Here is a 12,309-nt window from a genome sequence, read left to right as displayed (position 1 = left end):
CAGAGTTGTCCTGAAGCCACTCCTTTGATATCTTGGCTGTGTGCTTAGGGTCGTTGTCCTGCTGAAAGATGAACCGTCTCCCCAGTCTGAGGTCAAGAGCGCTCTGGAGCAGGTTTTCATCCAGGATGTCTCTGTACATTGCTGCTGTTTTCTTTCTCTTTCTCCTGACTAGTCTCCCAGTTCCTTCCGCTGAAAAACATCCCCACAGCATGATGCTGCCATCACCATGCTTCAATGTAGGGATGGTATTGGCCTGGTGATGAGCGGTGCCTGGTTTCCTCCAAACGTGATACCTGGCATTCACACCAAAGAGTTCAATCTTTGTCTCATCAGACCAGAGAATTTTGTTTCTCATGGTCTGAGAGTCTTTCAGGTGCCTTTTGGCAAACTCCAGGCGGGCTGCCATGTGCCTTTTACTAAGGAGTGGCTTCCGTCTGGCCACTCCACCATATAGGCCTGATTGGTGGATTGCTGCAGAGATGGTTGTCCTTCTGGAAGATTCTCCTCTCTCCACAGAGGACCTCCGGAGCTCTGATAGAGTGACCATTGGGTTTTTGGTCACCTCCCTGACTAAGGCCCTTCTCCCCTGATCGCTCAGTTTAGATGGCCGGTCAGCTCTAGGAAGAGTCCTGGTGGTTTCGAACTTCTTCCACTTACGGATCATGGAGGCCACTGTGCTCATTGGGACCTTCAAAGCAGTAGAAATTTTTCTGTAACCTTCCCCAAATTTGTGCCTTGAGACAATCCTGTCTCGGAGGTCTACAGACAATTCCTTTGACTTCATGCTTGGTTTGTGCTCTGACATGAACTGTCAACTGTGAAACCTTATATAGACCATTGTGTGCCTTTCCAAATCATGTCCAATCAACAGAATTTACCACAGGTGGACTCCAATTAAGCTGTAGAAACATCTCAAGGATGATCAGGGGAAACAGGATGCGCCTGAGCTCAATTTTGAGCTTCATGGCAAAGGCTACGAATACTTATGTACATGTGCTTTCCCAATTTTTTTTATTTGTAGTAAATCTGCAAAAATCTCAAATAAACTTTTTTCACGTTGTCATTATGGGGTGTTGTGTGTAGAATTCTGAAGAAAAAAATGAATTTAATCCGTTTTAGAATAAGGCTGTAACATAACTAAATGTGGAAAAAGTGATGTGCTGTGAATACTTTCCGGATGCACTGTAGAGTCTCCTGTGTTTTTGGTGTCGTCAGGCTCTTTCAAGGTTTGTTTTCATTCTTCATGTGGTTAACTAAGCATACATAGGGCACACGCCTCCTTCTCTTATCCTTCTCTTATATTGACATGGAACTCGAAGATTGACCTGAATATCTAGCAACAAGCGCAGATAACTTGTTATTTGTACTGTATATGTTTAATAAAAATAAAATTTGAGAACCAGCAGTATTTATTTATATTAAGCTCCTTAAATTGATTTCACCTACCAAATGCAATATTAATGTGCCTTTATAGCATTTGTTTTTATGGAATATGTAAAAAAGCTGGTATGAATACTGATGCTATAGTAGTTCACCAGCTGCCTAGTATCTTTGATTTCTGTGAAATCTACAAGTTCTGTTTATATCTACATGAGTTTTCACTGCTAAACCCATGTTTCTCCCAGTGTTCAAATCTGTAGTGTGTCAGCCAGTAGACTAGCGATAGTGTGTGTGCGATCATGTTCTCTTCATAATGCCAGCAACTGCACAACCATGCCTCCATGAGATCAAAGAAGAAGGATGTAGTGAGAGATGTGCAAATTTTTTAACCAGTGTGTCATGCAGATGATCAGCATTATATACCTGGGGGGACGGTCCCATCCAGTGTTACAGCTCCGAAGGATGTTACGCTGGCCTCACAAAGCATTATATGACATAGTAAAGAAAGTTCTCATAAAACAGCCAAATTATCAGTAAATAAATGGATGAACAAGGGAAAGCGCAGCAAATTCGCTGTGAATAACGCTTTGTTGAAATTCGCTGATCAACACTAGTAACAGCTATATGAAAGGTACATTTTGCTTTTAATCAAAAAAAGATCCAGAAATATGGTGCTTAGACTGCTTAGAAATTAAAAGGAGCAAAGGTATTGTCAAATGCAATGTGATCTGCATTGAAAACACAATTTCTATATTAGAAATAATAGTTACCTTGTTGGCAACAAGTATTAGATATTTTAAAGACTGTTTTGCTTGAATTTGATTGTAGCAACATCATAACTTAAAACTGAGTTTTGTTTTGATTTTATTTTTATTTTAATTTATATCCATTTGTTTATTGATTAATAATTATCTCTTTTTTTCAGAGTTCACTGAAACATGAATCTAGAGGTTCCAAGACGGACAGTACTGCACCTGCATGTACAAACTCTGGGCATGTGCAAAATGATCTTTCTACAAAACAAGACAATGTGAAAATTAAAGGTCTTCAGGCCAATGTCTCCATTCCAAAAGTAAGGATGACAATATTGTTTTAAATATTATCTGACACCCTTTGTCAAGTGCAGTTGTACTTTTCTATCTACTTAATTTAAATACATTGAACCTTTATTTCATGTGATGGTTGTATTTTAAAAAAATCATACATTCTTCATACTTGTGTACATTATATTAAAAAAACCTAGTGAAATTAAATGAAAGGTTAATTCTTAAATTGTCTGAAACATTTTTCAAACAGTGCTGCATTACTATGAGGAACTAATATATAAAAAATTACTTAATTAAGGAGTATAAATAGCACATTGAATAATTAAATGTATCAGAATTTCTATATATGTAAAAATAAAATTAGCCATTTAAGGGATGAACACATGATTGGTTGTGTACTCAAGTGAAATAGAGTAAGTATTATTTCATACTGATTTATTCACTAGTTTAAATTTTTAAATATTTAATTTTGTATCATTGCCTGGCTTTTTTCATCATATCGTGCAGAATTATTTATTTATTTATGTACAGTGGTGTGAAAAACTATTTGCCCCCTTCCTGATTTCTTATTCTTTTGCATGTTTGTCACACAAAATGTTTCTGATGATCAAACACATTTAACCATTAGTCAAATATAACACAAGTAAACACAAAATGCAGTTTTTAAATGATGGTTTTTATTATTTAGGGAGAAAAAATCCAAACCTACATTGCCCTGTGTGAAAAGTAATTGCCCCTTGTTAAAAATAACCTAACTGTGGTGTATCACACCTGAGTTCAATTTCCGTAGCCACCCCAGGCCTGATTACTGCCACACCTGTTTCAATCAAGAAATCACTTAAATAGGAGCTGCCTGACACAGAGAAGTAGACCAAAAGCACCTCAAAAGCTAGACATCATGCCAAGATCCAAAGAAATTCAGGAACAAATGAGAACAGAAGTAATTGAGATCTATCAGTCTGGTAAAGGTTATAAAGCCATTTCTAAAGCTTTGGGACTCCAGCGAACCACAGTGAGAGCCATTATCCACAAATGGCAAAAACATGGAACAGTGGTGAACCTTCCCAGGAGTGGCCGGCCGACCAAAATTACCCCAAGAGCACAGAGACGACTCATTTGAGAGGTCACAAAGACCCCAGGACAACGTCTAAAGAACTGCAGGCCTCACTTGCCTCAATTAAGGTCAGTGTTCACGACTCCACCATAAGAAAGAGACTGGGCAAAAACGGCCTGAATGGCAGATTTCCAAGACGCAAACCACTGTTAAGCAAAAAGAACATTAGGGCTCGTCTCAGTTTTTCTAAGAAACATCTCAATGATTGCCAAGACTTTTGGGAAAATACTTTGTGGACTGATGAGACAAAAGTTGAACTTTTTGGAAGGCAAATACAATACAATACAATACAGTTTATTTTTGTATAGCCCAAAATCACACAGGAAGTGCCGCAATGGGCTTTAACAGGCCCTGCCTTTTGACAGCCCCCCAGCCTTGACTCTCTGAGAAGACAAGGAAAAACTCCCAATAAAACCTTGTAGGGAAAAATGGAAGAAACCTCGGAAAGGCAGTTCAAAGAGAGACCCCTTTCCAGGTAGGTTGGGCGTGCAGTGGGTGTCAAAAGTAGGGGTCAATACAATACAATATACAGAACAGAACAATTCCTTAAGACAGCATAATAATAAAAATTTTAGAAGTACGGTTTAACAGTAGATGATATGACATAATTAGGTTTGGATATTTTTAGAGTCCTGGAGATCTCATCCATCTAGCTGCCTCCCCATTTGGCCATGCCACGGCTGAAACGTTGCTCGATGAAAGGACCCTCTTTCCCATGATTCCTGTGATCCTCCATCAGGGATGACTTTACCATAGGCAGGCAAACAACTTGGCAGGTGGGCGTGGCACCAATGCCACATTTGGGTACCGAGAAAAGAAACAGAATAGGTGAGGGTTAGTATTCAAATATAATTATCATGTTACTTATGTTATAGTGCTAATGACTAACAACAGAGATGCAGTATGTACAGTTAATCAGCAGCTCTAGTCAGGATATGCTAAACTGAAGTAGTGAGTCTTCAGCCGGGATTTAAAGGCTGAGACTGAAGGGGCATCTCTTATGGAAGCAGGAAGACCATTCCACAGTTTAGGGGCCCTGTAACTAAAAGCTCGACCTCCCACTGTTATTTTATTAATCCTTGGAATCCTAAGCAGACCGGCATCTTGAGATCTTAATGTGCTCAGGTTTGTAAGTCATGATAAGTTCAGACAAGTAAGCGGACCTTGGCCATTTAATGCTTTATATGTTAAAAGGAGGATTTTGAAATCTGCCCTAAACTTAACTGGGAGCCAGTGTAAAGATTTAAGAACTGGGGTTATGTGTTCATATTTTCTTGTTCTTGTAATAATTCTTGCAGCGCATTTTGGATTAACTGGAGGCTGTATAGAGAACAGTTTGAACAGCCAGTGAACACCGCATTGCAGTAGTCAATCCTACTAGAGATAAATGCATGAATTAATTTCTCACAATCCTGTTTATTTAGAAAGCCTTAATTTCCTAACATTTTTAAGATGGAAAAACATGTTTTGGACGACTTTGTAATATGCTTTAAATGACATGCTAGAGTCAAAGATAACTCCTAGATTGCGGGCTGATTCAGTAAAATTAATTGGGATTCCAACTGAGTTAAATGACGACAAAATATTGCTGTGATCAGCGTCATTCCCTCCAACAATTAACATCTCTGTTTTATCTGTATTTAAAGACAAGTAGTTCTCATTCATCCATTCCTTTAATTCACTAACACAACTAATTAAAGACAACATCGGAGAAACTTCATTTGATTTAAATGAAAGGTATAACTGGGTGTCATCTGCATACAGTGAAAATTAACATTATGTTTCCTAATGAGAGATCCCAGTGGAAGCATGTAAAGTGAAAACAGTAAAGGTCCCAGTACTGAGCCCTGCGGACACCATATTGAACTTCTGTGTATAATGATGGAGTACTGTCTGCACATTTCTGTACATACTGGAATCGATTTGATAAATAAGAACTGAACCAAGCGAGCACGGGCCTGTAAGCCCAACATCGTTTTCTAGCCTGTGCAGTAAAATAGAATGGTCAATGGTGTCAAATGCTGCACTTAAGTCCAACAACATAATTACAGTGGAATTTCCTTCATCAGAGGATATCAGAATGTCATTTACAACCCGTGTTAGTGCCGTTTCTGTACTATGACCAGTGCGAAAGCCAGACTGGAATTTCTCAAATAAATTGTAATGCGTAAGGTGTGACTGAAGCTGACTGGCGACTACTTTTCTAGTATTTTAGAGAGAAATGGTAAATTTGAAATAGGCCTATAGTTATTTAGTATGTGTGGGTCTAGGTCTGACTTTTTAAGTAAAGGTTTAATGACTGACACTTTTAGTGCATCAGGTACTGTGCCATGCAGTAATGAACTATTGATAATGTTAGAATAGGCTGCAAGAACATCCATTGCACTTTTACTAGTTTTGTTGGCACTGGATCTAGGGAACAAGTAGTGGGCTTCATTTTAGTAATTAAAGTTAAGACTTCCTGGTGAGTTACAGGATTAAAATTATTAAAGTGCTGAATGCAATGTGCAGGGTCTGCTAAGCTAGTATTTGGTTTGTACTGTGATGCTGAGATCTGGGATCTTATATTTTTAATTTTCTCATTGAAGAAGTTCATAAAGTCTGTACTGCTAATATCTGTTGGTATTTTGCACTGTTGATCTGAATTCCCATTTGTTAATTTAGCCACTGCTCTAAAAGTACCCTAGGATTTTTATTATTGCTATCTATTAATGTAGAATAGTATTCTGAGCGAGCTTTAAAGAGGGCTTTTTATATTTATTACACTCTCTGTCCATGCAATTTGAAAGACATGTAGCTTTGTTGTTCTCCATCTGCGCTCCAGTTTTCGACACTCTAATTTAAGAGCTCGAGTGTTTTCATTAAACCAGGGAGAGTTTCTATGTGCTTTGATCACTTTTGTTTTAGGGGAGCCACTGTGTCCAGAGCATCTCTCAAGGTCACATTATAATGTGATATTAGCTGATCTAAATTGTTTTCCACGTTTACATTTGATGTTAACTGATCTAAATGGTTTTCCACAATTACACTCGACTTACTCAAGGTATCTATAAATTTTGAAGCAGAATTACAATCTAGATGTCGCACTGTCTTTGTTTTAATCTGCGAGTGCTGGCATGGGCAGAACTAAATCAAATGTAATTAAGAAGTGATCGGAAATAACTACATTTAATGGAGTAATATTTAAATTTTGAATTTCAACTTTGTAAGTTATAATTAAATCTAATGTATGGTTATGATTATGAGTTGGACCTTTGACAATCTGACAAAATCCTACTGAATTTAACAAATAAGTAAAACATTTGCTAAAAGTGTCAGTTTCCACATCAATGTGTACATTAAAATCCCCATCAGAACTACGTGATCATAATTTATAGCCAAATCAGACAGAAGGTTGCTAAATTCAGTCATGAACAATGAATATGGCCCTGGTGGTCTGTAGACTAGCACTATAATTGTGTTGGAATCTGTTTTAATATTTAAAATGAATGCCTCAAAGGATGTAAAGTTGCCTAAATTTTTAGGAGTGATTTGCATTTTGTTACAATGAATTATTCCAAGGCCTCCTCCTCGACCAGAATCTCTAGACTTATGAAGGAACGAGTATCCATCTGGTGACGCCTCAGCTAGGGAACAGTGTCACATTTACTAAGCCAGGTTTCAGTAAGAAGACACAGATCAGATTTTGTACTTAATATTATATCATTTACCAAAACAGCTTTAGTGCCAAGAGAGCGAATGTTCAATAAACAGCATTTAAAACTGCATGGTTCTTTCTGAACTGCTGATATATTTTTGTTTTAATTTGAATTAAATTTCTATTACAGATGCCCCTGGTGGAGTGTCTGGTTTTATCCCTTGGTCTAATTATACACCTTATTTTTGGTTATCAATTAATTTATGGTTTGTATCAAGACTAAATTTACTGGATGCCCCACAACAGGGATTATGGGTAACAGCTTCAGGAAAATAACAGGTGGGATAAAGAACAGCCTGTGATTTAAGATCACATGACTGCGGCCTGGATGGTGCTCTAATCAGTCAACCAGGCAGTTTTGCTGCCATATTTTGGGATAATACATAAGATCCCTCCAGTTAGGATGAAGACCATCTCTTCTGAAAAATCCAGGCCTTTCCCAAAAATCATCCCAATTGTTCACAAATGCTATGCTTTTATTTGCACACCAGGTTTCTAGCCAGCAGTGAAAGGAATGCAATCTGCTATAAATCACATCCCTCTATATAATCTTGGTAAGGGACCAGATACAATTAAATTCCGACATTTTGTTTTAGCTTTGGTGCATAGAGAGATGAAGTTCGCTTTAATACCTCAGATTGCTGTAAATAAATATCATTAGTGCCGACATGCAGCAATAAGGTAGATACTTCATCGTCGGCAACACGGTCCAATGCGGCCTTTATGCCAGAAATCTTGGCCCCTGCAAGGCACTTAACATTAACTGCTGGTTTAACATAGTTTGGAATTCTAACATTCCGCACTATGGAATCGCCAATTATGAGCACTTTATTATTCTCAGTTTCCACAGACGCGCTGCGGAGAGCTGAGAACCTGTTCTGGGTCCGAATTGGTGACCTGGGTGCTGGATTCTTAGACCCCCGTCTTACTGTTACCCACTCGCCCTGTGGCTGAATTGGTGCTGCTGATTTCGGCCTCGCACTGACTACAGTGGGACCTGGAGAGACTGAAGCGAATCAGATGTAGCCGAATTGTCTAAACAAACCGAGTCGATCCAATTTTCGGTTTGCCTAATCGCTATCAGATTCCTAACGCGGTCCTCCAATTCGCGTATTTTCCCGACCAACTCTAAATTAACTAAACATTTTTGGCAGGTGAAGCTATCTGCACTGTCGGCGGAAAACCTGAACTGTACATACTGCAGGACACACAACATATAAACATGCCCTCGATGGGCAGAGAGCAGATAGAACTTACATTAAATGTTGAAGTCATCTTTGCCGTTTTATAGGTGCTTCGCGCTTTCCGTGTTCAGCTGAATCACCGCCGCTTTAAGTTTCCACCACCCGCTGAGCGATCGACTTTAATTTCTCACTGCTGGTTATTTCTACTGGTCAGCTGCCGGCTTTACCTCAGGTGAACTTGCTCGGGTGCTTTCGAAGGGCTACGTGCCTGTGGGAGACGCCGCCGCTCTCTGCTTCCGCTCGCTGCTTCCGCTCTCTGCTTCCGGGCGCGGATCCGCTCGCTGATCCGCAAATGTCCCGTTACATCTGGCATAAAAGGAACACAGCATTTCAGAAAAAGAACATCATACCAACAGTAAAATATGGTGGTGGTAGTGTGATGGTCTGGGGTTGTTCTGCTGCTTCAGGACCTGGAAGGCTTGCTGTGATAGATGGAACCATGAATTCTACTGTCTGCCAAAAAATCCTGAAGGAGAATGTCCGGCCATCTGTTCGTCAACTCAAGCTGAAGCGATCTTGGGTGCTGCAACAGGACAATGACCCAAAACACTCTAGCAAATCCACCTCTGAATGGCTGAAGAAAAACAAAATGAAGACTTTGGAGTGGCCTAGTCAAAGTCCTGACCTGAATCCAATTGAGATGCTATGGCATGACCTTAAAAAGGCGGTTCATGCTAGAAAACCATCAAATAAAGCTGAATTACAACAATTCTGCAAAGATGAGTGGGCCAAAATTCCTCCAGAGCTCTGTAAAAGACTCACTGCAAGTTATCGCAAACGCTTGATTGCAGTTATTGCTGCTAAGGGTGGCCCAACCAGTTATTAGGTTCAGGGGGCAATTACTTTTTCACACAGGGCCATGTAGGTTTGGATTTTTTTTTCTCCCTAAATAATAAAAACCATCATTTAAAAACTGCATTTTGTGTTTATTTGTGTTATATTTGACTAATGGTTAAATGTGTTTGATGATCAGAAACATTTTGTGTGACAAACATGCAAAAGAATAAGAAATCAGGAAGGGGGCAAATAGTTTTTCACACCACTGTATGTATGTATTTATGTATATACAGTGGGGAAAATAAGCGTTAATGTTTTACTCAGTAAATATATTTCTAATGGGGCTATTGACATGAAATTTTCTCCAGATGTTGGTAACATCCCAAGTAATCCACACGTACAAAGAAATCAAAACAAGTAAGTCCATAAATTAGGTTATGTGTAATAAAGTGGAGTAACACAGGGAATAAGTATTGAACATGCTTACTGAAATGTATTTAATTTAATAAAAAAGCACACAAGATTGGTTACTGTAAGAATCTATAATTCTCAAGAAATTAGTATAAGAAATATGTGTTCTTGTAAATCATATCCTGTTGAAAAGAAGCATTGGAAGGACTTAAAAGAAAAATTATATTCCTGTATAAGGGTGGAGAAGACAGGAAAGTAATTTCTTAAGGCCTGGGCATGAACCAATCCACACTAAGACATATTATTTTTAAACTGTCTGCAAACTGAGGAAATTCAGTACTATTGCTTAACTCTCTTAAGAGTGGGCATCCTGCAACAATCAGCAAGTTTGTAGCATGTAGTACATCAGGAGGTGTAAAGATCCGTGGGATAACAGCAAATAACCTGCAGAAATTTCTTGAACTATACAAATTCTATTGTATGATTGTGTATAAAAAAGATAAGATAACTCTGATCAAAAGCAGTGTTAATTGAAAAATACAATGGAGGAAAAGACTTCTGTCCAATAGAAACATTACTACTTCTGCCTCTCATTTTTTCTAAAGACCACATTGTTGTTCTGCACTGTGCACAAATGAAACAAAAATCAAACTCTTTGGCAGAGGTGCACAATGCTGTATATAGGGTGGAATACACAGCATACCAGTACTGACATGGTGAAGTGAGTGTCATCGTTTGGGCTTGCTTGAACGGCTTATTGTCATTGAAGGAGCAATGAGTTTAAAAGTTTATCAAGATATTTTGGAGGAGAATGTCATGGTAGCAGTCCATCATCAACAACAACAACATTTATTTATATAGCACATTTTCATACAAACAGTAGCTCAAATTGCTTTACATAATAAAGAATAGAAAAATAAAAGACACAATAAGAAAACAAAATAAATCAACATTAATTAACATTGAATAAGAGTAAGGTTCAATGGCCAGGGGGACAGAAAAAACAAAAAAACTCCAGACGGCTGGAGAAAAAATAATAAAATCTGTTGGGATTAGTAGGGATCATCTGAAGCTTAACAGAAGTTTGGTGATATACAAGACAATGACCAGAAATGACGGAGTAAATCTGCAATATACACTGTTTCAGTATTTAAATCATTTCATTATTTTTGGTTTCAGGTAGTTGTGAGTAATCTATTATGGCTATACAGGAGGTGCCCTGAACAATTTTTTTATTCATTTATGAATTACATTTATTGTATATTATGTGCTCTCTTATTGTTATGCTTAATGCTGTATTACTGTAGTTCAGTAAGTAAATCTTTGTTTTTTTACAGATGAATCTCTGCCTGCTGCAAGCTTCGGTTGAAGAAGGTTGTCCCTCCAATTCTAGCAAAAATGTGACCCATGTTTCCTTGGTCGCATTATGTTTTGATAGGATAGCTACTCAAGTTCGCATGAACAGGTAAAAGCTTTTTCCCTAACATGTTATAATTAATTTATCTATACTAATAAAAGGAAAAGCCCTCACTGACTCACTCATCACTAATTCTCCAACTTCCCTTGTAGATAGAAGGCTGAAATTTGGCAGGCTCATTCCTTACAGGTTACTTACAAAAGCTAATCAGGTTTCATTTTGGAATTCTACGCGTAACAGTCATAACTGAATCCTACTTGCGTACATACAGTATATACGTCCATAGACTGTAGCTCGGTCGCTGTGTAAGGCGGCATTGCGTCCCCCATCCCCATGCCTCCCACGTAGTTGGCTGCCTGCCTATATTGCGTCCCCCATCCACACGCCTCCCACGTAATTGGCTGCCTGCCCATATAAGGCCGTCCGTCGCTCCGGTCTCTTTATTCCCTTCCTTGCTTCGCCACGGTATTCATGTCTTCCTGCTGATAACTGCAGCCTTTTTAGTTAATCCATGGCTTCTCCGCTGTTTTATTGTTCGTTTATTATAATTATAGTTATTGTGTAGGTATTTTAGACTTAGTTTATTGTTCAGGTACCCATTTCCTTTACCGTTCCAACCATGCCCCCATTAAAATGTCTATCAAGGTGATCACCATCTATCAAAGAACTGTCACTTTCCGAGTGGTTTCCATGCCCGGAGATGCTGCCTACCTTTTCCATTCTATGTGTTATATATTGCACGACTATATTAGGCTCACTCTTGATATCCGGAGGAACATTGTGTCTTATGTATTGAATGACTGGGACAGGTTCAAGGTGTGGACTGATGATGGTGCAGGAGATAATTATACTACACAGCAACGCTATAAGTGTGAAATGCTTAAGCCCTTCACCTATTGTTCTGCATGCGAGTTGATGGCTGCCGCTGAATTGTTTGGTTGTCGCTTTCAAGTGTACCGAAATGGCCAAATATTTTACACCTTTGGAGAACCGCCAATGCCTCTTAAACATCTTAGATTTCCAGGTAACGATTTGAGTAGTGGACATTTTGTTGTTTATGAATGTTTAAACTCTCAAAAGCTGGATGCGAAGTTATCGATGAAACCAGTTGTATGCTTACAACGCTTGACAGATGCCGAATGTCACTTCAACACAACAAGTCCTGCAAATACTAACGTAATTGAAGCAAACCATGAAACTCAAACCGATTATGACAGCAGCAA

At 38.7% G+C, this 12,309-nt stretch overlaps 1 protein-coding gene across 9 annotated transcripts in view; it reads left to right on the top strand.

Annotated features, from left to right (window-relative positions):
- The window catches only part of kiaa1109 (KIAA1109 ortholog), a 388,609-nt gene that overhangs the window by 223,706 nt on the left and 152,594 nt on the right, over window positions 1–12,309 (top strand). For all 9 annotated transcript variants that reach the window (XM_039751238.1, XM_039751239.1, XM_039751244.1 and 6 more), the window contains exons 33-34: window positions 2,306–2,452; window positions 11,007–11,134. In XM_039751238.1, coding sequence (XP_039607172.1) covers window positions 2,306–2,452; window positions 11,007–11,134 — 275 coding nt within the window. The remainder of the gene's footprint in view (window positions 1–2,305; window positions 2,453–11,006; window positions 11,135–12,309) is intronic.

The sequence above is a fragment of the Polypterus senegalus genome, chromosome 4 (genome assembly GCF_016835505.1).
Source record: "Polypterus senegalus isolate Bchr_013 chromosome 4, ASM1683550v1, whole genome shotgun sequence".
Lineage (NCBI taxonomy): Eukaryota > Metazoa > Chordata > Cladistia > Polypteriformes > Polypteridae > Polypterus > Polypterus senegalus.
Note: the sequence above shows the minus strand (reverse complement) of the source record. Positions and strands in the feature narration are given on the sequence as shown.